Consider the following 25,549-nt stretch of genomic DNA (forward strand, 5'->3'; position numbering starts at 1 on the left):
TTCCTTTCAATCGAAGTCACTGTATTGGGAAACTGTGATTTGAGTTGGTTCGGAATCAGAGTGAATCTGTATTGCTAGGTTGATTTGTTTTCTGGAACTGTACTTATTTATCACTTAATCAGCCAAATTACTTTATATGTTTGTCAATGGCTTTAATATAATTTAAAAATTGCAAATTTTAAATGCTACATGTTAATTATCAGTATCAGTGATAAATATGTTAGCAACATTGTGAGTATTTATTGCTTTAGCATATTTAAGATTTTGAATTTCATACTTGAAACCTTATTCATTTTTTTATCTTATAAGATTCTCAATATTTAAGTTCATATAAGATTTGAAAGTGACCTTTGTAACTCCGAATGTTTTTCAACTTGTGGTTCCCAACATTCTCTGGTCACACTGACTTGCTGTTTACACAATTATTTCGTAATTTTAAGTCATATTTTATCAATGAATTAAGATAAGGAGCGAGCAGAGCAACTCACAAATGACTTCGCAGATCTACAGCCAGAAGAAGTTCGTGCCCACGCCGCCCGAGAAGGGTTCCTTTCCCCTGGACCACGAAGGTCTCTGCAAGAAGCAATTCCTCCTCTACGCCAGTTGTCTGCGCAAGAACGCCCAGGATACGAGCCAGTGCCGCCAGGACGCCCAGAACTACCTGGCCTGTCGCATGGACAACAATCTTATGGAGAAAACCGAGTGGTCCAAGTTGGGCTTTCACGACCAGAGTACCAAGACCGATCAAAAAGAACCGGAGGTGCAGAAGCAATAGCCGGCATTGTGAGCCATGAAACCCGAACGTAATGTGATGATAGCGGCCACCGGAAGTGTGGCCACCATTAAGTTAGCCCAGTTAATCCGAGAGCTCTCCGACGAGCGCCTACCCTTTAAGTTCCACCTGAAAGTACTTATTACCGAAGCAGCCAAACACTTCTTTGAACTGGAGCAGATTCCCGAAAATGGTAGGTTGTCTAAATCTTCGGGTATTTGTTAACTTTAACTAACAAACTATTGCATATATTGTAGTACCCATTTACCACAATCGCGACGAGTGGATCACCTGGAACAAGCGAGGAGATCCTGTACTCCACATAGATCTAGGCAAGTGGGCGGATTTGTTGGTAATAGCCCCACTCAGCGCAAACTCTCTGTCCAAAATGGCCACCGTAAGTTTGGGTCGACATTTTACCCAGAACATTATTTCAGTATCTTTTTTATGACAGGGGATTTGCGATAATATCGTCATGTGTGTGGTGCGGGCCTGGGACCTTGAGAAGCCGCTGCTCTTTGCACCTGCGATGAATACCCGTATGTACGACCATCCAATAACTCGGGAGCAGATCGACAAGCTGACCAGTTGGGGCTACAAGGAGATACCCTGCATATCCAAGACTCTGATGTGCGGTGATACTGGCAACGGCGCCATGGCGGAGGTACCCACAATTGTGGAAGCGGTGTTATCCGCCTTTCAGCCGATTAAATAGTTATGCACACAAAGTTTATATCGCAGAATATTTTGTTACAATAGTTAGACAAATAATATGGAATTGGCTATGAAATCTTAGAGATCCACCACCTTCATGTCCTCCAGGGAATTGTTTGCCGATTGGCTGATCAGCGCCTTCTCCGAGTCCGTGAGGTTGATAAACTTGTGCTTAGACTTCAGCTCTTGCTGTATGGAAGATAGCAAATCTGGCGAACATCGTCCTGTCTTTAAGCCCTTTTGATCTTGCGTCTCGGCAGCGCCTGTCACCTCCATCTTGGGCTCAACAATGGTCTCCATCTGCACGGACTGGCGCTTGCGGCGCATCCTCTTCGAACCTCTCGTGATGAGCACCACGGCGGGCGATTCAAACGGCAGCGCCTGGATAACTGTCTGCAGAAGTTTGGGCGCCGTCTCTGGTGTTTTGGGATTGCCGATAACCACATCTGCCTGGAGGGCGCTGCGTGCTCGCTCTCGCTCCTCTTCCCGCTCTCTGGCTGCATTTTTTCGCATTAGCTGACGAGCACGCTTTTTGAGAATCGCCTGGGCCGTGGGATAGTAGGCAATGACCTCGTTTAAATCCGATTTGGACAGCACGAACAGGTTGGAGTAGCCCTTGGATCGGACATCTGCTGTTCTGCGATCGGCTCCATTTATTCCCAGCAGACTGATCTCCCCGAACACGGAACCTTCGGTTAGAGTGGCCAGCACTACATCGCTACTAGGACCACCCATCACTTGAACCTGTCCCAGTTTCACGATATACATCTCTCTGCCCACTTCGCCTTTGCGGCAAACGAAATCTCCTGGCAAAAATGTGACTGCCCTTAGTTTTAGAACCAGATCTCTGAGTAAAGCCTCCTCGCAATCAGCAAAGAGTTGCACCTTGGAGAGCGTTTGGATGTGCACGGAGATGGCGATATCGGTTTTCAAATTGATGGGCAAAGCATCCAATATGTTGGATTCATCTGCAAAATTTAATCTTATTTTGATATTGCATATAACATATATTAGAAGTTTACAAACCCAAAGTGCGCTGCTGCTCCCATGTAAACTGGAACCACATTTTGACCCTCGACTGCACCTCCTGCGAGAGATTGAGGCGTCGCATGTACTCCAGTGTCTCATCCTCCAGCTGGCGATACTCATGCTTATTCCGAGTGGCTGTCGAGATGATATCCCTGATCTGACCGATAAGCAGAGCGAACACAAAGACGCCCATTAGCCAGGCCACCGTCATGAAGACGTACTCTCCCTGACGTTCCGGCTTGGGGTTTTTTCCTATCGAAGTTGCCGTCTTGGTGGCAAAAGCAAAGCACCTTACATAGGGATGCCCTTTGCCGCTGAAGACCCAACGATTCTGTCCCAGACCCTGGTAGTCACTATAGGCGTAGTACAGAGCAGCCGTGATGTGGATCATGTAGAGCATGTAGGTTAGGGTTTTGGCCACTCGAACCTATAATATTGAAATTGTATGTTAATAAACAGGGCATAGTTTAAGTAATTAGTATATCTTACAAAGTGCGGAGAAGATATGACTCGATCCAAAAGGCGAAACACTTCCCAGAAGCTCTGAATCTTAAAGAACCTTGGAAAACGCAACCAAACCGCCTGTGTTCCGAGTTTAAAGTACAATAGCTCCAGCGGAAGAAGGGCCAGCAGATCCAGCTGAAACATTTTAAGTTAAGTTGTACAATTCTAAATGAAATTGTAAGTTAACTCACCTTAAACTGCAGTTTTCGCATGTAGTTCTTTCTGGTGAGGTTCTTGTTTTTCACCCAGAATCCCTCAAAAAGGTACATAACCCGATGTTTAAAGAAGACCACATCCAGTAGATATATGATGTCAGCGCAAAAGTCGCAGGCCAGCCAGATATTGGTGTTCTCCTTGGTTTGAAAGGGAAACGAGGCACGCAGCGGGATTACCCAGGCGTTATAGAGAAACGATAGCGATACAACGCATAGCCAGGAGATGTAGATCTTGCCCTGGGGATCCAGGGTTCGCTCATCATTGTTGGCGCCGCACAAACTGGAACAGAGCCACACATTGGACCTTGGAGTATCCGCTTCGAAGAGTCTTCCACGATGGGGTGATTGACCAGCCGGCACCAGACGCACCTTGTGCTGCGGCGAAGGGTGCAGACTCTTGGTCGGAGGCGGAGATGGTGAACTGACCGTGCTGCTGGACGAAGGAGTCGGAGGCAGCTCGATCCGGGACTTCACCTTGTTGGCTCTGGCTGTAAAGCGACGAACCAAATGACGAACCTGATCGCGGAGGAACTGCTGACCCTGGGAGTCCAAGCTACCAGCGCTGCTTGGCTTGCGGTGATCCACATCCGAGTTCATTTCCGTGTCCGGTTCATCGACGGCCACTATCTCGCTCTCGTTTATTGAGGGTGTCCTCTGGGTTCGCTCATTTCGATCCTCATTTTGGAGCTCGGGCGATTCGTTGTAACAGATCTGCACATCCTGTTCGTCCTCGTCAACGTCTGGTTGGGATTCCACTTGATGCAGTGGCGAACTCTTCTCCTCCTCCTCCTCCTCTTTGGGCAAAACGACCTGGCCAGTGGCTGCGGCCAGTTCCTCCGCCCGCTGAATGGCAATTGGATCGGGTACGATTTCAGGAACAGCTCCTGGTAGTGGAACCATTTCGAAGCTGTCCTGCTCGAGCACTCTCCTCACACTATCCGGACTCACTAGGGGCTTCTCATGGTGCAGTATGTGCTTGACCAGAGCATGAGTGGCGCCCACATTGTTCTGATGCTCCGTGGAGTCGACACATCCAATTTTTCCATTCCTAAAGTACAATCTGGAGTGGTAGAATCGTGGACTTCCAGGACGATGTCTTCGAGGCGGCGCCTTGTAGGCGTTTATTTTATATGTAACCCTCTTCACCGGACTGGGGCACTTATTCTCCTTGTTGGAGTACATCATCTGCTCCTGTTCCTTCTCCCTCTGCATGAGCTCCTCGGTGGCACTAACGAACTGCTCGATTTCCTTCAGATCCTTGGTGATCTCCTCCAGGCTGCGCCGCACCTGGGCCTCCTTTTCGCCAGGAGTCGAGTAGCGGCGTGTGCTCTCCGGCTGCTGATTAATGACATTCCGCATGAAGGCATGTCGCTCCAGGGTGTCGCAGAACTTAGGCTCCGCTTTACGCGTAGACGATGTGGAAGAGGAGCTGCTCTGGGAGCCGGATTGGGCGACGGGTGTGGTGGCCATCCGCTTTAGAAGCGGGTGATTGGTTTGTATTGGCTGAAACTCGTCGTAGGCAAAGTTCTCCAATATATTCGGGGATGATTTTAGCAACGATGCACTCGCCTCCGGTTCGAGCTTCTCACTTTGGCGATTCACCTGCAAATGAGCGAATCGAGCCGCACGTTCAGTCGATTGAGGGTCGGTTTTAGAAATACACGCAAATAAAAACAAGGCGAACCAGCACGCAAATGCAATAAAAACAACAAAAACGGGGTATAGTGTGTGTGATTCGCATGGTAATTGCTGGAGACACCCGCACAAAGGCGACGGCGGAGTCGCTGTAACGTCACAAGCTCATCCATCGAACTATTCGGCTAATATGGAAGCAGAAGAAGTATGAACCCAAAGGGTCGTGGACTCTTCTTTTCAACATCCTTGAACGGAAGTCCTGCCTAGGGATTTTCAACTTGCTCGGGTTGATTATATTGGAAGTTAAGGTCACAGTAAAAATATCTTTTGTGTTTTACTATCAATAAAAGGACATTAAGTTATAAACTGAATACATCTTGTGTTTTTTGCTATTCCTATTTTTAACTGAGATTATCATACGTTGGACTGAGAGTATCATTCAAGAATCATTTGGATCAGTCATAAAGATATACATAGTCCTATAAATATATATACTACAATATATAGGATGAACCATAGCTTACCTTCCGAAAACGTGCCATGCTGGTCATTGTGTTGACCGACCTGCCAGCGGATAAGTTCAGTGTCAGCGAAGAGTTCAGGGTCGTTAGCCTGTAATTAAGAAGGGGAAAGTAACGAGTTTAGCCTAGTGCGTGTTGCACACGGCGTATGATTAATGTGCTCAGTGGACACGCAAATCGCAGTGCACTTGACCCTATCGAGTGTTATCTACTCAGCTTATTCATTTTGCCTGTTCATACGCTCTACGCACTATTGATTTTTCCAGCTGTTGCAACTTGTAGTGCGCAACATTCGTGCTCCCATTGTTGGCTCTTCTTTGGGTGCTGATAAGAAGAGCCAACAGGTGGTTGAAAATTGGTGAAAAGTTCACCTGGACCTCTACAGGTATTTAATTGACACCTAAGTGTTTGCTCTTATTTAACTCTCTTATGAGATGTGTCGTTAGCACTAGCTCTAAACTCACCTTCACTACTATTAGGCTAAACTTATTTTTTCGGCAAAGGACCTCTATCCTGAGCACACAGTCACCAGCCGTCGATGCAGAGGAAGATAAACTGGTCAGCGAAGTGCGGTACATTTGTTTCGTTAGTCCAAACAATTTTAACGCAGGCGCTCTTTGCTTGATTCAGATACAGTGGTGCAAAAGCTATTGAAAGTTATCCAAAACTAAAAAAACCTTTCATCAGGCGAATGTATTCAACACCTAAAAAAAACTGCTCAAATGAGCTTACATTAAAATCAATCCTAACATATTATATTTAAATAACTCATTTCATAATTCCATAATATATATGCTTTCATTATATAATTAATAATCATTTCCCAAAACACCAAAGAAAATTCAATCCAATGTTTTGAGTTTTCAGAATTTTTTTATATATTTTTTTTTTTAATATTCCATTCAGCTCTACATTCACAATTACATATTTGTAATATTGTTTTTTTTTTTGTTTTCCTTTTTAAATTACATAATATATATATTTAAATATATATTTATGTATACGGTTTAAAATGTATGTATATATATATATAACTTTTTGCTCTCGAATCGAGGGACTCAAAATTCAAATAACTTGACGCGATCGAAAGTTGCTAAAGGGGGTCGCGGGGAATCCCCCCATCGGGGGCAGTGGGCTGTATGTGTTTTTGGGAGTAGTGTCATACATATAGTTACATTTATACGTACAAACCTAGAATATAAAGAACAGATGACTGGAAATAATGTTTGTGTGATCCTTCACATCTTTAACTTAGTCTTTATGATTTATGCTGTGTGTTGGCATGTGTGTGTGTGTATCCGTGTGTGTTTGCATGTTTATGGATTTGGTGCATATTTAAAGATTTAAGGTCTTAATTCGGTTTTTCTTTGTTTTTTTTTCATATTTTTTTTTTTGGTTTTTAATTAGGTTTTTTTCTTGGTTTTCATTTTGTGGGTTTTTTTTGTCACTTAAAAAATTACATTAATAAAATGTATTTTAAAACTTATGCAGAAAAACGTTGCCCATTGCGATGGATGCAACCGTGTCTACTCGCTCTCGTCCTCCTCCTCCTCCTCGGAGGACTCTTTCTTCTTGGCCTTCTTGGCTGGCTTGGCGGCCGCCTTCTTTCGCTTCTTGGGCGCTCCCGAATCGGTGCCGCCATTGGCCTCGTACTCCTTTACCGCCTTGTTGTACTCCTCCTTCATTTTGATGGCCTTCTGCTCCCACTCCTGCGAAAAGTTGCGAAAATGCCCAGCAATTAGTAATCAGTAAAGAGTATTGCCAGCTGAACTGGCCGTTTGGCTCTACTTACGGTCTTATCCTTCAGTCCGCGCCAGAGTTCTCCGCCCCGCTTGGCGATGTCTGTCACCTTGCTGCCGGGATTATCCTTCTTGATCTGTTCGCGGGTCTCGTTGAGCCACAGCATGTAGGCGGAAAGGGGACGCTTCGGGCGATCTCCACTCATTATTCTGGTTTAATTTAACTTCTCTCGAGGAATATATATAAAGGCTGAGCACTTAAGCAGCTGAAACGAGAAAAAAATATTCATTAAAATCAATATTAAATTTGATAAAAAGATATATCTGTTACTAATTTAAAATACTAATTTAAAACGCCCAGGAGCAAACGAATAAATGTGCTTAATTTGAATCACAGGCACCTGCATATGTTTTTCTTTTGCTTCTGACTCAGCCGATTGAATATTCAATAATTGCATTTTGGGCTATGGGCAAACAGGCATTGATTAAATATGCCGGTCGCGGTCAAACGACCCCTGGCTTTAGCCCCGCCCCTTTTGCCGCCCAGATGCCAACGTAAATGAAATACTTTTGATAAATAATCCTTGCGGCTTTATATAACACCCCCCCCCCCCACACATAATGGCTATTTATGGCAGCAATATTTCCAATTAATTGCGGGTGTCGATTTCATGTACATATGTACTCGATGGCCCACCATATAAGCCTTGCATTTATATAACACAGAGGTCAATGGCCACAAAGAGTGACTTTTTGCACCGGACTTTAAAGAGCCCGTGCGCCTTAGCAAATCAGCTGGGAGATGGGCATGCAAATGAGGCGACAACGATGACGACGACACTCTGCCCCCCAAAACAACAGCCATGAGCCATGGACTGCCATGCACTTGACCCAAATCCAGGAATTCAGCGCAAAATGCACGACAACGAGACATCGGCATCGACATCCACATCAGAGGCAGGGCAGAGGGGAGACGACGGTTGGTTGCTGCAGACGGAGGAGCATAACGACGTGAATTGGGTTAACAAACGACTCGAAAGCGAAGGAATCTGCGGCCTGAGGAGTCAAGTGGGAGGCAGAAGGTGGCTGGACGAGTGGCGCATCAATCAGGCAGCCGCCATCTCACATTGCAGATTGCACAACACCATTATTTTGCCAACGGCTGGGGGATATTCCCACTCCACAGATGCATCATACATATACATACATATTCGTATCTGCGTATCCTGTGTCCGGGAGCAACAGGAAAACGGCGGCAAAATTGTTGCTAGTTCAACGCGGACACAGACACAGATACACGCATCCACCAGATAGACGGATGATGCCTGGCGAGGCTTCGCATATTGCGGCAACACGTGATGCAGCCAGGATGCCACCTACCTACATAGTCTTCCCCTCACTACCTATATACATATATACATATATATTTTCCTTTTCCAGTGGGGGTCCACCTAGAAAATCGAAAGCGAAAACCATTTCCCATTGGTGCGAGTGTATGTGCTTAGTTGGTTGCGTAAATATACATATATCTGTATCTGTTGTTCTGCAGTGCGAAAGCATTTTCGAGTTATAACAAAGCATAAATGCTGTTGTTGTTAGCCGCAGGATTTACCCTAAGACGTTTTAAATTTATTTTCTAGAATCAAAGTTTATCGAAAGGATAACGATAACTAAATACATCATGAATAAAATATTTATTTTTCATAAATTGGGCTCACAATTTCGATAGTTGACTGGCAACGCATTCATGTTGTTCCATTATTCAGCGACATTACGCATACGCAACGTTGGCAACATGGCACATTACGCATACGCAACGTGTTGCGGCCGCCCCTTGTGCATGTGGCATAATGAAGCCCCAGACTAACGACAAACAGAACCCACACAAAAGGCGCACAAAGCATATTAAACGGAATTCAAAATAAGGAAGGAGCTGGTAAAAAAAACGCAAATCCTTTTCAGTGGAAAATACGGCACAACTGTCATTTTTGCCGATCTAAAAATTGAAAAGCAGTACGTCGACAGAGGCAGCGGCTTCGACAGCGACAACAGCAGCGACAGCGACTGAAGCAGCAAATGAGGCAGCGCCGTTGACGTCAACTGAGAGACAACTGACAACGCTTATCTGGTCGACTCTATGTGTTTATGGCGTGTGTTTTTAATGCCACCCGGCCGAAGGAGAGACTTTCCGTGCAGCACCACCAGTCCAAATAGCAACCACCGTGCCACCGAACCACCGAACCACCGAGTCCATTAGAAACCACCCAAAACCGCCCAGCAAAAATCCAACGAAGTATTGTCTTGCCTGCAGCAGGAAGCTTGTGCGCAGAACCAGCATTTTAGGGTAGATACTTTCCCAGGGATTTGCGCACTGGATGGCACTCTATGTGTTTTTCGCATGGAGAGCGTGGAACGCACAGTGGTGACTTTTAAACGAGCGGATACATAAGGCCGATAATGCCCTCGGTTAATGGGGTTTCCTTCTTTCTGTCACGCCGGTTTCGCTCAGTGTACGGTACAGTCGTGGCACAAATCAAAGGGTAGGTAGGTCAATAAGATAGCGAAGCTGATTGAAAGTGGAACGCTAGATGGCGCCATGGTTATATTCATGAATTATTCATGTTAATAATTGCAAGGGCATGATTCATTCATCACAAAAATTATTAAAAAATATATTTTTACTACAAATTTTTTTTTAGTGATGAAAACCGAAATCTTAAAATCTTTTAATGCATAGATGCAAAATTGACAAGAAAATCGTAAGTTAGGATCATAAAAGTAGTTAACTTTTGGAGGTTTAGTTCTTCGAAACTAACAGCGATAGCGCTGCACACAATGTGATATCTCAAATCAGAGAAAAGTGGGTATGATCGCCGGTGGGTGACTTTGAGGTACATCAAAACAACGACCGCTATCTGCGTAAGATTAGCCCGTAGTCGTATTCGATTAGGAAACATGAACCAGCGCAAAAGTGGCGCGAAAAGAGCTTCGTAACTGTAAATGCCCCCTAGAAGCTCAGCGGCTATGGCTATATCGCGCTCGCCCGCTCTCTCCTTATCGGTGTGTTGGTTTTTTTTTTTCTGCTTGTGTGAGTCAGTGGGGGGACTGAATAACAAAACTTTTGGCGCCATTTTTAGTCTGCACTCGAGAGTGCAGCACGCAAAGCGCTAGAAAATAACAACAAGACAGGCACGCGGAAGAAAAAAAAAACAAACTAATTCGGCAAATAGCAATCAAATTACCAATCGAAATAGGTGAAATTTGTCCAGGATCAGCGAGGATCCTGGACGGCCCTGCATTAGAAACTACATGGCAAGCATTAAACGCGAATTAATCCTGTGACATGCCGCGAGAAAAGCAAAATTCCAGCCTGACTACTGCGGAAAAACAGGATTAGCCTTGCAGGACCAAGTGGAAAAGTGCAAAAGCCAAGGCAAAAGGGCTCAGACCAAGAGAAGCCGCAGATGGCGACAGGTGGGTGGACAGCGGGTGGCCAATTCCCGAAGGCGAGACCCAAAGCCGATCAGAAATCAAGAGCCCCAACAAGCAGGTGCGACTGAAAGTGACTTGCACTGGGGAACGCTCCGCAGACAGCAACAAACTACACTGGCCAAACCGAACCTAGATCGAAGTATGCACTTGCACAATATATCACAGCTGTTGTTAATCAAAAAAATTCAGCGCCTAACTAATTCGTTTCTTTCAGTGTGCTATTTATAAAAATATAAAGGTAAGCCACCTGCTAAAATTAACAAATTATTAAGCCAATCGCGTATAAGCTGTAATCAGCATTTTCACATTCACCCTGCAAAACACTGACTAACTCAATATAATTGTGGTTAAATGAATCTACCTCACATATCAGCATTAATTTGCATGTCAGCGTCGATTTAATCAATTAAACTTTTAGCTTTATCTTTAAGTTCGTTTTCGCACTAAAGTCGAAACTGAAAAATTGTTTTTCAATTCTAATAACATAAAAACCAAAGCGAATATTCAACTAATTTTCAGCTAATTGTTCTCAATTATAAACAAGATAGTTATTTCATCACGAAACAGCCATTAGTTGTGATTAATTATTTAAATACGAAAACGCACTGCAAACTATCAACTAGCACATTTAAAATTTAAATTCATTCAAAGGCCTCAAAAACCCAACGAAGCCTTGTAAACGGCAATTAATTAGTTAAATACATAACCGAATAAATATATTTGCGCGCACATGATTTCACTTGATTCGAAGATTAATGCCTGGCCGACTAATTTGACGACGAGTGTAAATGCGCTCTTGGCCAGCAAAGTGCAAAAATCGTATGAAAAATGCCCATATCTACGTACGTACTTTGCCTTGTCGCTGTGCTTCTGCTTCACTCTTCTTGGCCCGAAACGTTGTTCAGATACTTGTACTGGATACTGAATACTGGATAGTGGATACTGGGCTCTGCTGCCTGTGAAAATTGCCTTGCACGAACTGAACTGAGACTGAAACTGAACAAAATGTACTGGGCTGGCTGCCTGCCTGCTACTGCTACTGCGAGCGTCTATAGGCAAGCGAACTGAACTGAAATTCAACTGAAGCAGCTGTACCAGGCAATGGCCATACATACGAGCTGTACAGAAACCCAACCAAACCGAACCGAAACCGAAACAGAAACACACATAGAGGCGAGCGGCAGAGAGAGAGGGGGCATACACAGCACACACAGCACAGCACAGCACAGCACAGCAGAAGCAAAAGCAAAAGCAAGGCAGCAACGGCGACGAACGACGAACAGCGAGACCATCAAATAGCACGGAGTACGTACGTACAGGCAGGCCAAAGCAAAAGTATCTGTATCTGAGAGGCGAGCAACCCGGCCAGCCAACCAACAAGCAGGGCACATCGGGGGTAGGCGACTGTATGCGCACAGTGGCGGGCCTTCGGTTGTGTACGGCTCACGCGAGGCGACTCATTTGCGTGGTCGCACACTGGCGGGCCCTCCGATTAGAGGAACAGCGCATGCACAGTACAGGCACGGAATATTGAAAGTGCATGCTTTGGAGTATTACAAGAAACTAAGATATTTCTGCGAGGCTTATAAAAGAACATTTTAAAGCTGCCACAGAAGAAAAGTTTTTTTTTATTCTAAACTAAAAAACAAAAAATTAATTTCTTTTAAAAACACCATCTGTACGAACCCTACTAATGTTTATCTCAAAGCAAGCACCCTAAAATTTAATGAGACGCGCATGTTCCGACTATTTTTGCCGCGACTGTACCCTGTTTGTTCATATAAAAAGCATGGAGCTGTGAGAACGAACTTCCAGTAGTATTTGGCGGCGCCGCTTTCCCCTCTCCGCACACCCCACCCCCCCTGACCGACCCATTTAATACCCCAGAGCTCGTCCAAAACGTCGTCACTGCCACCCCCCCCCCCCACCTGTACCGCCCACCTCGTCCCGCAAAAATTAAAAAATAAAGCACTCCTATTTCAGCACTTCCAATTACACATCGCCATCGCCATCGCCATCGCTATTGCCACTGCCCTTTGGCCATCATTCAGTTGTTAAAAAATCCGCTGGCCAATGTAAAGATTTGGCCATTTCCAGAATATATTTAACCTACAATATTGATTTGACATTTACATTTAAATCGATTGAGTAATCAGCTAAGCCAATCAGCTCGCACACCCGACGCGTCTGCATTTCAAAAAATAACCGTCAATATTTCGCGCGCGCCCTCCATTCAAAATTTCAATTCAATACGAGCACGATGTGGACGAAAGCTAAAGCCACCTAACCAAAAGGCGAAAGCAATGTGGCTCTATGTGGGCCCAAGTAGTAAGTAGTAGAGTGTATGGCCCACGCCGTAGCACCAGAAAAAAATTGGGTCGTTTCGTTTATTTAGCAAAATTTATATAATAAACGGCCACGATGGCGTTATTATTTGGCCAGATAATTTAGGCTAGACAATAACGAATCAATCGTAGTGAAGCACTTGACACTCACCCGTACGAAAAAGTCGCGTAATTTGCGTTTTAATTGCAGCAAATCGGTAAAATCTGCTCGATTTTGGTTCAGTTGCTGCTCTGTTCACTGTATAAAATTTTCTTTGCACTGAATGCCCAAGTCAGTCGCTTGAGCGTACGTAGTACAGCTTTTGCCTTTGCAATATGAAATACACAGCGTAGAGTGAATGCCAGAGCCCAGAGCCATACGGGCCATACGCCATATAGCTCGAGTACGACGCAAACGCAGGCAAACTGCTGCCGTATCGCTGTGTGCGTGCCGAGTATCTGTGTATCTGTGTATCGCGCTCGCCGCTCGCTGCTGGCACAGGCACACTGGCACTGGCACTGGTACTCACAGATACAGAACGTTTCACTATCGGTGTGTATCTGGCCTGGCTGGCGAATGTGCGAGTGTGTGGGTTTTTGCTTTGGCTCTGCTGGGTTCGTTCGTTCGTTATATGAACACACAGCACGCCAGAGCAGAGCAGATGGACGGAACAGGAGGCGGAAGAGGTGGAGGTGGTGGTACGGACGGAGATGGCGGTGGAGGTATCAACGGAACGGCAAGAGCGCAGAGTCAAAGCATTGAACATGGCCGCCTGGTCTTGGTACCTTGGTTTGGCCTGACTGGCCTGTGGTTCGCTTTGGGCAGGCTCATTCGACATATATTGTACGCTTTTCGGTTGAATTTTGGATGGTTTTATCACTAACATGGGGTGTACTGGGTATGGGAAAATTTCGGGAGAGCATCAATCCTTCGAATGGCATTCAAGAAACCAAAATATTTCATTTAAATATGCGCTTTTTAGGGCATTTTCTGAAAATAACCCTTAAAATATTTGCAGTATACTACGTTTTTAGTTAAAAAATTTGTTATTTTTAACTAACTTCAGGGATTCTGGGTATGTGGACGTGTTGGAAAGACATAAAGCAATCCGATGGCATTTAAATAATTTTATATTTAATTAAGGAAATCTGCTATTTAGGCCTTTGTTTCCCAGTAACTAATAAAATAAAACGTGCAGTGGGCAGACTATGAAAAAGTGATTAGAAAATACAAATTATACGAGTGATATTTTGTTGTATATAAATTAAAAATACATAATGTATTAATTGAATTTATTATTATTATTATTTTAAGCTTTTGCTTACACTAAATTAATTCGAGTTTTTTTTAAATGATTGCCGGGCTGTGATTTTCATAAATGCATATTTGAAAATCAAATGCGATAAACGTTTTGAATGAGGAATATAAACATTGCAAAATTTTTAGCGTAATAATCGTAAATGGTTTAATGATATGGTACTATCTCCAAGTATTTGGATCCTATTAAAATAGTGTATGATCATCTAAATAAAATATTTCCCATTCGATCCCAGAATTGTTTTATTATAAAACTTAAATAAAACGTTTAAAAAAAAATTAAAAAATAAAAAAAAAATTTCATTAAAAAAATTGTAAGTAAAGAATGAATAAATAAATTGTAAGCACGTAGGCAGATAACAAACGGCCTCAAAATTACAACAATCATACATGGACGAAATGACATCAGAGTGCTGTTCCAAAGGGCCTTATCTAATCGAGAAAACTGGCCGTAATTTTGACGACGAAAAAGAGGACTCTTCGAGTCGACCAGTTCCGCCGGTTTTTCGTACACCAGTATCTCGCTCTATAGACCGCAGTACAGCACGGCTGTAGCTACAGCTAAATACGAAAATACGAACCGAACGAGTCTCTGAAGGGGAGTCGGTGCGAGCGAGACGGGGCTGAGGGTGCGAGGGAGAGGGGCTGAGGGACTGAGGCGGTCGTTCCACATACGCGACTGTGTGTGCGACTGTATCTGAATCGGTCGGAATCTGAATCTGAATCTGTATCTGCGCGAGTCCGAAGCAAAGCCAAACAACGCACGAAACCAAAGAACCCGATTCGTTTCGGTGTAGGGTATGCGAAAATGCAGTGGGACAATCTGAGTGCGTCTAACGATGAATCGCTCAACGGATTAAGTAGATTTAAGATTTGCAATTCCGTGATGCAATTGTCACTGATAATTTCTTAGTGGTAAAATATGGATTAACAAACGACATTTATTTGAATATCCTTTAGATAAGATATGTGGCACGCCTGAGATACAAGCTAGCAAGTTAGTTCCATAATTTCATTGGAGGATCGCAACATTTTGCTATTTTGTCACTCCCTTTTTTTAAGCCAAACAAGATTAGGAACATCAATATTAAGGGATCAAGCGATATGCAAATATTTTTCAGAAATGGGTTGCAACTGTATCCGTTGATGGGACTACTAACAAGGTAACGTATTTTACAGATCATTGACCTCAACCCAAAACCATTTGGGGTGCCTAAAAGGGGTTGCTTTGCAGGATACACAAAATATATCTTTGGCGTGTACCGATATCCGAAAAATATGGGATAATTTCAAGATGGACAGAAATGGACATATTTCGCTTGGCCCATTGGTCCCACCGTGCCAGTGGGTCGGTCGATTGTTATGGTTGTTTGTCGTCTCATTTTTAGCCGTGTGTCTGTGTAGCCATAGCCTGGGTATAACCATAGTATGAAGCCAACGGCCCGGCCGACGGATGACATCGCCGGGGGATGGTGGGATGGAGTGGGGTGCTGGGTGGGCTCTGATGTTATGGCTCGGTGTTGGTTTCGTTTTCGGTTTTGATACCCAAGCGGGCTGCAGTCGGCGGACCGACGCTACTGACGGCGACTTTCGGTGGTGGCAATTGTCGGCCAGGAGTGGCTGCGGATGAGGGGCAGCCGCTCATCGGGAGGAGTATGCAAAAACGAACCAGCTAACGAGCCGAGCGAATTGGCGACGCTTCATCGAAATGGGGACGCATGAGGCGAACATTTGACAGGATGTGGATATAACAAGCCAGCATGCGTATGTACTTGGATGTGCCAGCGTTCTGGAGAGCCATCCGATCGAAGGATGGATGCTCTACGGGGTGTTCACGTGCAGAACTGCCATCTTCATTTGTTCGGCACTAATATCACCCTCTTGGGAATAAAATACTCATTTATTAAATCAATGTGAATTATACATAATCGTAATGGAATAGGTTTTATTGGAACTTTACTAAGCATCATGGATCATCAGCGCAGCTATGAAACACATGCTTCTTTCCTGCCACATTCTGCTGCAACTTTTCATTTTGGTAATGGCTGAAGAGTAGAGAAGGCCTCGGACCTTTTTGTGTGTACTAAGCAATCATCTATGAGATCCTTGGTGTCTGGTTCTTCCTCTTTCCTTCTTTTCCGACTGACCCCGCTTACCCAGCTTAGGTTGATTCCTGCTGCCTGGACGTGGACATGCCACACAAGAATATGGACTCCGGCTTCACATTTATTCGGTTTAGTAGACGAATATGTGCGGATTGCAGGGTCGAGCAGTTTGTGCCTTTCATGGAACTGAGCTGCGTGAGCTGCCTTGCCAGCACACACACACACACACACACACACAGACAGACATGAGCACTCCTGGCATATCCTTGTGCAGACAATCAGGAGACTGAAGTACTCGCAGCAGGATGCAGGCAAACATCCCGGGCACACAGGGCACTTGTTGTTGCCGCTCCTCAACGTTGCATCGTTTTTACCCATCCTACTCGAACCAATATGCTTGGCATATGGACTAAATGTACTTGGTTTTGCCTTTGCATTTTATGGAGGGTCTTACGGCTCCGAAAGAATATATCTTTTGGCGCCACATTTTGCAGGGCATCGCTTAGTAGTTATTAAATCGGGATTAACGAAGTTATGAATGCATTTCAAAGGAAGTTTTGTTTATTCAGTTTTTAAGTCGAAAATTTGGGTGTTAATAAAAAAGTTTACTTCGCATATACATACATGTTCAAAATTGTAAAACAAGCGACGGTAAATTCTTTAGAGATTTATCCTTGAAGGATCATAAATTAATCAGTAAATAATCCCTGGTTAATTGATTGTTGTATCAAGCACGTTTTAATCGTTTCCTTAAGCTTCCACAGCAGGTGGAATCAAAACCTGAGGTAAGCCCCTCGCGATTCACTTATATGGCCTTCCTTTCTGGTTCGGATTCTCTTTCGATTTCAGTTTCTGTTTTGTGCTCCCACCTTCCACGGGGGGGTTCGTTTCTGGCGAACAGCTGATGCGGCTGCATGTGCGCCAAAAAGGGGAAATCGGGGAAAATCTGGGGAGCAGCTCGCTAAATAATACGGCTGGCGATGGCCCGGCGACGCGTTGTTGTTTTGTTAGTGTGGTGGTGTGTGTTTTGGATAGAGCTTGCCGGTCGCTAGCAACAACGAGCAACGTATGGGAGTGCGAATCCGAATGCCCAACGCCCCACGCCCCATGCCCCATCGGTCTCCACGGCCAAGTTCAGTATCTGTATCTTCGGCACATTCCGTGGGGCCTATTGTTGCACCACCAGGCGGCAGTGGAAGTGGCAAAACCAACACGAGCAACAGGACTAACTCCGTTGTGACCCAATTTAAAGCGGAGCTCTAAAATGCAACACTAGCCACTGTCCAAACATACATACATATGTACATATGTGGGCGGACTACTCGATGGGGGTTCTTGGTCCTTTGAGCCCAATTGGACTTTTAAGTAATTAAAACTTTTATGGTGCGTAATTTTTAGATATGATAATGTGATCCCACCACTACCATGAAAGTAAGTTTATTAGATCAAATTTATTTGAAAATATCATTTTGTTATTTACAATTTTTTAGTTAATCAAAATAAACTGTTTGTGACTAGATTCTAATTACGAAACTAAAATATTTCTACAGTTTGTGTCAGTATCGGGTATTGGTTGTCATTTTGAAGGTAACAGGCGAAGGGTCTACAAGAACAGTTAAGCCCGACTTGCGAATTCGGGTAGGGTGTTGATATGCTGCGAATAAACTGGCAAAGTTGATAAGCAAAAGCAACAACAGTCGTGCGTTTTGTTGTCGTTCGTCGTCCGGTTTCAGAGTCTCGGTTTTCTCTTCTCCTGAGAATTTATTCAGCACATACACCGGTTGTGTGTGTGTGTGTGTGTGTGAATGCGTCACATTTGCTGAAAGAGTCAAAATTTGAAATAAAAGATATATCCGTAACTAAATAAAACATATTTGCAACTGATTATAGATTTAATTGAAATATACATTACGCATTACATTATGTCACATTTTACACGCACTTTACTCGCGTGTATTTTACACAGCTCACCAACACACTCAGTCGGTCGAAGAGAGTGCCTCTATTTGCTGGTTCGCTGTACTGTACAGTTTTGTTTTCTCCCACTCGCAATGTTTTTGCCGTCTTGCTTTTCTGCTTTTCTTCCGGCGGCACAGTGAACGCTCGCAAATCGAAGCCACTAGATAATCCAGCAATGATATGTTACCATGAATGGTAAATTATAAATTATCTAATTTACATTATTTTTGCATATTTTGTAGTTTTATTTTTTCTGTTCCTAGGCGCATCAGCCGTACAGCAAAGGTTTAATTTACATAAATTTAAATTCGAATTTTTCGATTTGGTATGAACAAAAATATATTTTTCTTCCACTTATCATAAATTATATAACTTATATATAACATGAGGTTGCTTTGTCGTTGATTTTAATCCAATATGATACTTCAAGAGTGTTTTTAAACAAGAACACACAGCACATAAGCATGGTTAATTGTACAATGAAGATTTTCTGCCAAATTATACAAGCAGATAACGTATAACCATATTCACAGATTCATTTAAAGGAATGTAATCTCCACCATTTTCAAAAGAAACTTAGTTTTTAGTTAGAAATATGTCCATATCGCCAGGATGACCGTTAATCTTACGACGCTCCATAGAGAGCATATACTGGATTTTCGACTGCATTAGCATGGCACTGGCCAATGGCATATTACGGATTTGCGCTGCAACGCTCAACCCGAAGTAGGTGAATTCGTCCTCGCCTCGCATTTCAACTCCAAGGCCAACTCCATTCGTCCGTCCAGCTGCCGATACTCCCAGGCCCAATCCCAAGACCTCACTTTTTTCAGAAATGGAGCAGGCTGTCGACAGAGGACAGTTCCCTGCTATCGGAACAGGCGCTGGGTCTGGATGTACTGGTGAGATGATGTCTCCGATCTTGGGCACGGAAGGCGGTGGAGTGGGAGGCTCCTCCACGGGCATAGGTGCTGGCAGAACGGTAAATAAGGAAGAGGGTGTAGCATCCAACGGCCTATCGGGGACTGACAAGTCATCGGGATCTGGCTTAATCTCCGTCTGAATCTTAATCGGCTTCAGTCTGGTAAGTCGAATCTGTAGGCGCTTTAGTTGAGGAATTGATGTTTCCAACTCATTCTGTAACCAAATATACATGAAATTAAATGAAAACCAGTCGGCAATCTTTTCATAAACATCTATTAACTAACTATAATAATTATTAATAAAAATGTTTCATTAAAAACCAATCCTACCGCACAATGTGTTTTCATATTGATTCAATTTGTAGATTGCGATATATAGAAAACATCATGACCGCTGTGACCGCAGTTTAAGCTTAAGAGCAAAAGACTGATGCTTCAATTCTGTCCCAAAAGTTTTTCAAAGCCCATTGAGTTTATTCACACAGTGGGCCACACAAAATGTTCGTCGAGGAATATTTTAAATTCCGAAATGAACAAAATTTATTTGTGTGCTATTCATTTCTAGTGCTTCAAAATCCTCAATAGAAAAATAAGTCATGTTCTAAATCTTATTTTATAATACAAATGCAAATTTATACAAATGCTTAATCGTAAACATCCCTTACCGTGTCCAAGAACTCTGCCAAAAACCCGTGAAGTGGGGCAAACCAGGGCGTCTTTGGCTGATATCCCGGAATAGTTCGGATCTTCTTTAGCTCCTGGTGGTACCCAGTACGAAGATTCTTGATCTTCATCTTTACGCCCTGGATGGTAAGACCTGACTCATATGGTTCAATATCAGCATTGATCCCGGACTGAATTCGCCGATAGGCGGCGCTTCGAGCTCGTCGCAAATATGGTCGCTTGTTCCAGAGACAAGGTTCCCGGCCGTAAAGCTCTACGAACTTGACCGTACGCTCATCCGAAAATCGATAGGGTAGTCCCAACACGCCGGGCGGTACGGCACTGTTCATGGCCGCGTTCAAAATATAATCGTTTTTGGAAATGCTTTCTATTTTTAGAGAACCCGCTTTGGCAATGGTCCCTCGTGCCAAAAAGCACAAAGGGAAAAAGCACAAACGATAACCACTTCGAGCAACTGCTGCTCCACAACTGACGGTGTACATGTTGCTTTCTGCTTTTCTGCTGCTTCTCTCCACCGCTCCTCTCGCTCATGGATTCTGTTTCTGTGATGCTTTTGCTGTGTGCTTCTGCAAGTCTGCTTTCATAAAGCACAAATGACAGAAATTTTAAACTGTTGTCTAGAAACCCCAAAATTTAATGAGCTACCGAAAAAAACTACTTCTTAGTAACGCAGTCCTTGGCTCTGACAACGTATTCAAGTATAAGAATCAAATTACATATTGAAAATGTTTTCAACACTTAAAATCCCAAGAAAAGCAAGTAAACCACGGTTTTTTCAAGCATTGCCAAAGCAAAAACGAATGAATGTGCTGACGAGTTGCTTTGCTACTTTTGCGAACGAAAGAGAGCGCAGGTCCGTTATTCGGGACGCGCTCTTTGAACACGGTTGCGGATTCAAAGAGTTTCTTCTTCCGACTCTAATAATGCAAATTTCTATTCTCTCTATTTTATTCAAAAAATTAAAGCATATTTGTCTTTCAGTAAAATCCTGCAAGCGCCCCTGTAAGCTTGTTCATTCATATACATACATACATACATAAAAAATAACGGACTCACGCACATAATAAAGTTGAAGTTATTCTCAAATGAAGACTGGGAGAGGGATCGCGCATTAACAGCAGCTGTTAATTAACAGAAAGCATTTGGGCTCGCCCATTTCGAATTAATATTACAATTTCTTCGAACCAGATTTTCCCTCATGCAATCTGTGTGCAACGGAATGCAGTTTCTTTCCTTCAGGTAGGTTCCATAGTTGTTTGTCTTCCCTTCGCTCTTGCCCCTTCGCTTTTCCTGTTTCATCCTTCGCTATTGTGAACTTGCAACAGCGCGTGACATCGTTATCCTTTGTGCCTACAGGAGGAAAAACTGCAGCCACGATTTTGGATCCTTTGTTCCCGTTTCTGGGCATTTACGATTTGATTGTGGGAAAATGGTTTGCTGCATCTGCCGCTGAAAATCTAGCCGATATGTAACGGTTATTTCCCTATTAGGATCTTCTGCACATAGTATTTAATTTAACTTCAGATCAAAAGTTGCATTGTAGTTTTTATAAAAATTAAATTCAACAGTACTATGTATTTCGAAAAAATATCTTTTTTATCTAATATAAAATGGTATGTATTAATATAAAGTATTAACGAGTTTAATTGTCATTAATTTTCGATTAGTTTGAAAAATCAAAATTCAGGTGATATGTTATATAGATCTACATACATACATATATAGGAACAAGTTTCTATCAACTGTACTAAATCAAGGGTAGGCTGAGAAGTTATTATATATTTTTTAAAATATTTAATGGTACCTATTTTTTGGGCATATAAATTTTGGCGCCATTTTTAAAAAGCGACCCTCGTTCTTTGTACTGCTCAACTAAGAGAATTTGATTCCCGTGCAGTTTGTACTTATGGGAAAGTGGAAGAAAATGAGAAACCGCAAAATAGTTGCAATATTTCGCAGGAATCGAGATGTGCATTTATTTGTTTTTGCCCATTTAGTTCGTCCACTATTGTGCAAAACGCATTTTCCCTGCTTAGCGTTTTATTTGTTTTTACATGCCATTTATTGTATTCCGTTTTGCTCCCCGTCGCAGAGAGAGGGAGAGAACTCTCTTACTCTCTCACCAATACCAACACGGCGTCGCTGCTTGTCGGCGTTTCTTTGCACTCTCTCATCTTCTCTCGTTTTTTTCGTTGTGCCAACCGTTCCGTTCTTCCGTACAGTTCATTTTTAGCCACACAAGCGCAAGGTTGGTTTCCTCTACTGAGTTCTAAATAATATTGTGCAAGATAAAATGTAAAAAGTATATGGAATTAGTTATACAGATATAAGTGCCTAGTTGTGTGAAGCATATTTGTAGTGCGAAATTCAGTTTTCCGTCGTTAAATCAGTTGTGAATTTAATCAAGCAGCGCGTGTCTGTACCCCCAAGCCAAAGAGCAGAGAAAGCGTTGCCATTTTGGCTTTGACTTCTTCACTTTGCTCGCTGCTTCTTAGGCCTCGCCTCAAAATGGCCGCCAACGTCGCAGTTCCCCTTGTTTTCCGCTCAAAAAGTAGCAATTTTCCAAATTGTTTTCTAGACGCCAAGCAAAACGCGCGCCTTTTTTGCTTTACTATTTCCTATAAGATATGCGGTTTTGTGCATTTGTTTTTACCCGACATTTAGCGTTTCTCTTTTAATTTGCCGGTTCGGAGTGAGAGTGGCGTTGCTCTCTCTCGCTCTCTGAGAGAATGAAATGTAGTCTGTTCAAGTTAATTTATTTGTAAATAATTTCTAATGAAATTATTATATTTTTATAAAAATAACATTTGTGAATATCAGCAGTAAAGAAAGTTGGGGAATAGTGGTAAAAACCAAAGCGAACCGCAAAGCCACGCAGTTCTCCCGCACTCTCTCTATCGAACATCTGCCGCCTTCTTTTTTTTTTTTTGCGCACCTCTGCCGACGTCGACTGTGAGAGCGCGCTGCCTTCCTTTTTGGCAGTCGACGCTGACTCGTTCAGTTTTTTTTGAAGCACAAGCGACAAAGGTTGGTGAACGGACGGCAGCAAATAAGATAAAAACTTTAAAAACATCAATTTTGTGACATATAACGCATGCATTAGTGATAAACCAACAACTTGTTCAAATAAACGGCTAGTTTGCAACTTACTCCAACAAGAGCGAGCGAGAGGAAGAGTTCAAAGAGCGCTGTGATAAAACACGTTAAAAAACCAACATTAATTGCTTAAAGCCCCTTAAAATTGCCTCGCCTGGACAAATTAAGTGTTTCTTTGAAATCTGTACACCAAACGGCTATTTCCCCAGCATTTTCGAGGTTTTTTCATACATGTTGAGAGCGCGTCGCAGTCTGTACCAATATAAGGCAGTCATCGCATACAGAAAAAGTGTGTTGCCGTTTCGTTGCTTCCGCACTCGCCGTCGAAAGAAGTGGCACTTTTTGGCCAAATAGCGTGCCCTTTGAGCCGCCAAACAGTTGCGGTGTCAGAGGTCCATGCATATTCCTTTTGTAGAACACCAATTAATTTCATATTAATTATTAAGTGGCGCGCGTTCGAGCAGATAGAGGAAGCAAGAAGCGGGAGAGAGCAAGCGCGCGCGCGCGCATTTTCAGTTTCTTTTTTGTATTTTCTTGCTCAAGAGTGCTGAGCGATAGCCCTAGTAGGTGGTGCCATCTCGCTTGCGCCGCCATCGCTTCATCCCGGTGGTGGCCTGCTGTCTCGCTCACGCTACCCCTGCTGTTGTGTTTGCCTTGCTTTTTGGTACAGGAACATGGCGCGCTGCTAAAACGAAAATGTGATGCCCATAACATTTTGAATCAAAGTGTTTAGTTTTGGGTCCAGTACAGTACGATTAAGTAGTTATATGAATTTATGAATATTTTAAGATAGCAAAAAAAGCAAAGGATTTGGTTGTACAGCTTTCATTTGCGTAAAATGTACTGCATTTTATCTTATCCCTAAAAACTATCTCTTGAGCTCAACTTTCAGCAAAAATTGCTAAAATGTTTAGATATGATTGTGGATTACAATACAATGGCATAATTCTGAATATTACATGTCCAAATCGGTAGAAACATAGTTATATACATAGATATCAAGATCTGTATAGTGGGAGATGTGTTCCTAACAGCTGTTACACTTGCAGAAACAAATGTTATTTAAAAGTAATCAGGGTGCAAGTACAGTAATGTTTAGCAGACTGTTCTGTAGACTGTTAAAAACTATGCAAATATCCAGCTAATAATTATTTATCTTATTTCTTGCAGCTCGAAGCAAAAATACACAGTGTAACACTTGTTAAATAGTTTCAACAAAAACACATTCAAATATGTCTGATAAGCCAAAACGCCCACTCTCCGCCTACATGCTGTGGCTCAACAGTGCCCGCGAGTCGATCAAGCGCGAGAATCCCGGCATCAAGGTCACCGAGGTGGCCAAGCGCGGTGGTGAATTATGGAGGGCAATGAAGGACAAGTCTGTAAGTACACATGGTTATTGACATCCAAAGATCCTTACTTACACCACCACGATATCTTCTTTTGATTCGCTTAGGAGTGGGAGGCCAAGGCTGCTAAGGCCAAGGACGACTACGATCGGGCGGTCAAGGAGTTCGAGGCCAATGGTGGCAGCAGTGCTGCCAACGGTGGTGGAGCCAAGAAGCGCGCGAAACCAGCGAAAAAGGTGGCGAAGAAGAGCAAGAAGGAGGAGTCCGACGAGGACGACGATGATGAGAGCGAGTAGACTGGCTCATCCCCCACCCTAATCCATCACCAAGTCACACACAACCAGCCAGAACCACCCGCAAGCAAACAAGAACACTGGTGGCAACACCACATCCAAACATCAGCAACCACAGTCCCCCTTAATAGAATACAAAGCCGCCAAGCCCGATCATATCTCATCGACAACTTGAACAACGAGATCTGTTGAACATTGTATCCACAATCACATACGCGAGAGAACAAAAATACGCGATAATAAGGAAAATTGTATTTATACACACGAGTTTTTAAGTTTATAGTAGTCGTTTATTTTATAATGCCCATATACAAAGAAGAGGACAACCGGCAGGAAAGGAGAAGAAATAAGATTAGCAGGATGTGCGTTGAGGTGTTTTTTTTTTCGATCCTGCGGCGTTTCGCCTGGAAAGGCGAGTCGTTCGGAAAATGAAAGAGAAAAGTAGTCCCCTTGCATATTATTTGTGTAAAGTAAACGATAATTCCATTATAAATAAAAAGATACAAACAATTGCATCTTGTTCTCTAAGTAGTTGGATGATAGCGATTGATCGAAGATCGGGTGGCAAAAGGGAAAGAAACAATCCACTTCACAGACAAAATACACGAAAAACAATACACACACCGCAAATGAATCGAACGAAATTTCGCTCAGGTCTTTTCGTCATTTTGCATTAAACTTAATGTTTAACGTCTTGTTAGCTAAAGATGTATAGCAGAAGAGGAAGTCGGAAGTTAGATGAGACAAGCAGATGTAATTGCATTTAATCGGTAGTTTTAATTGATTACTATACGTACTATTTAAAGAGAAAACCAACAAATTAAAATAAATACATTTTTTAAATGCGTTGAAAACCGAAATCTACTTATTTCCTGGT

At 43.1% G+C, this 25,549-nt stretch overlaps 6 protein-coding genes and 1 long non-coding RNA gene across 16 annotated transcripts; 3 read left to right on the forward strand and 4 right to left on the reverse strand.

Annotated features, from left to right (window-relative positions):
* The first annotated feature begins 89 nt into the window (after positions 1-89).
* CG42496 (uncharacterized protein) lies at positions 90-1,559 on the forward strand. 2 transcript variants are annotated; one of them, NM_001299763.1, is made up of 4 exons: positions 90-231; positions 464-965; positions 1,030-1,169; positions 1,227-1,559. In NM_001299763.1, exon 2 carries the CDS (start codon positions 491-493, stop codon positions 773-775), a length of 285 nt encoding a protein of 94 aa, NP_001286692.1. In that variant the 5' UTR covers positions 90-231; positions 464-490; the 3' UTR covers positions 776-965; positions 1,030-1,169; positions 1,227-1,559. The 2 variants fall into 2 exon arrangements, with proteins under 2 accessions (NP_001286692.1, NP_001163243.1); NM_001169772.2 differs by lacking the exon at positions 90-231 and having other exon boundaries at positions 375-965.
* Positions 90-1,559, forward strand: Ppcdc (Phosphopantothenoylcysteine decarboxylase). 2 transcript variants are annotated; one of them, NM_001299762.1, is made up of 4 exons: positions 90-231; positions 464-965; positions 1,030-1,169; positions 1,227-1,559. In NM_001299762.1, the coding sequence occupies exons 2-4, from the start codon at positions 791-793 to the stop codon at positions 1,485-1,487; spliced, it is 576 nt and encodes a 191-aa protein (NP_001286691.1). In that variant the 5' UTR covers positions 90-231; positions 464-790; the 3' UTR covers positions 1,488-1,559. The 2 variants fall into 2 exon arrangements, with proteins under 2 accessions (NP_001286691.1, NP_726105.1); NM_166475.3 differs by lacking the exon at positions 90-231 and having other exon boundaries at positions 375-965.
* Positions 1,486-5,947, reverse strand: CngB (Cyclic nucleotide-gated ion channel subunit B). 2 transcript variants are annotated; one of them, NM_137763.4, is made up of 6 exons: positions 5,855-5,947; positions 5,394-5,481; positions 3,211-4,836; positions 3,005-3,154; positions 2,513-2,942; positions 1,486-2,454 (listed from the first exon to the last, which is right to left on the reverse strand). In NM_137763.4, the coding sequence occupies exons 2-6, from the start codon at positions 5,418-5,420 to the stop codon at positions 1,565-1,567; spliced, it is 3,123 nt and encodes a 1,040-aa protein (NP_611607.2). In that variant the 5' UTR covers positions 5,421-5,481; positions 5,855-5,947; the 3' UTR covers positions 1,486-1,564. The 2 variants fall into 2 exon arrangements, with proteins under 2 accessions (NP_611607.2, NP_001286693.1); NM_001299764.1 differs by lacking the exons at positions 5,394-5,481; positions 5,855-5,947 and having other exon boundaries at positions 3,211-4,879.
* A 335-nt stretch (positions 5,948-6,282) lies between these two features.
* Positions 6,283-16,656, reverse strand: HmgZ (HMG protein Z). 4 transcript variants are annotated; one of them, NM_166476.2, is made up of 3 exons: positions 11,472-11,625; positions 7,183-7,395; positions 6,283-7,099 (listed from the first exon to the last, which is right to left on the reverse strand). In NM_166476.2, the coding sequence occupies exons 2-3, from the start codon at positions 7,333-7,335 to the stop codon at positions 6,917-6,919; spliced, it is 336 nt and encodes a 111-aa protein (NP_726106.1). In that variant the 5' UTR covers positions 7,336-7,395; positions 11,472-11,625; the 3' UTR covers positions 6,283-6,916. The 4 variants fall into 4 exon arrangements, with proteins under 4 accessions (NP_726106.1, NP_001286694.1, NP_001286695.1 ...); NM_001299765.1 differs by having other exon boundaries at positions 11,468-11,625; NM_001299766.1 differs by lacking the exon at positions 11,472-11,625 and adding an exon at positions 16,420-16,656 and having other exon boundaries at positions 6,785-7,099.
* On the forward strand, positions 10,253-25,522 carry HmgD (High mobility group protein D). 4 transcript variants are annotated; one of them, NM_001299767.1, is made up of 3 exons: positions 10,253-10,859; positions 24,201-24,412; positions 24,487-25,162. In NM_001299767.1, exons 2-3 carry the CDS (start codon positions 24,263-24,265, stop codon positions 24,673-24,675), a joined length of 339 nt encoding a protein of 112 aa, NP_001286696.1. In that variant the 5' UTR covers positions 10,253-10,859; positions 24,201-24,262; the 3' UTR covers positions 24,676-25,162. The 4 variants fall into 4 exon arrangements, with proteins under 4 accessions (NP_001286696.1, NP_726109.1, NP_001163244.1 ...); NM_166479.2 differs by lacking the exon at positions 10,253-10,859 and adding an exon at positions 22,151-22,182 and having other exon boundaries at positions 24,487-25,522; NM_001169773.2 differs by lacking the exon at positions 10,253-10,859 and adding an exon at positions 22,151-22,229.
* On the reverse strand, positions 17,740-18,390 carry lncRNA:CR44749 (long non-coding RNA:CR44749). Its single transcript, NR_124682.1, has 2 exons — positions 18,288-18,390; positions 17,740-18,187 (listed from the first exon to the last, which is right to left on the reverse strand). It is a non-coding gene; the product is annotated as a long non-coding RNA:CR44749 (long non-coding RNA).
* CG30403 (uncharacterized protein) lies at positions 18,690-20,408 on the reverse strand. The gene is made up of 2 exons (NM_166478.4): positions 19,916-20,408; positions 18,690-19,464 (listed from the first exon to the last, which is right to left on the reverse strand). Exons 1-2 carry the CDS (start codon positions 20,261-20,263, stop codon positions 18,904-18,906), a joined length of 909 nt encoding a protein of 302 aa, NP_726108.3. The 5' UTR covers positions 20,264-20,408; the 3' UTR covers positions 18,690-18,903.
* Positions 25,523-25,549: the final 27 nt, after the last annotated feature.

Source organism: Drosophila melanogaster, chromosome 2R (genome assembly GCF_000001215.4).
Source record: "Drosophila melanogaster chromosome 2R".
NCBI lineage: Eukaryota > Metazoa > Arthropoda > Insecta > Diptera > Drosophilidae > Drosophila > Drosophila melanogaster.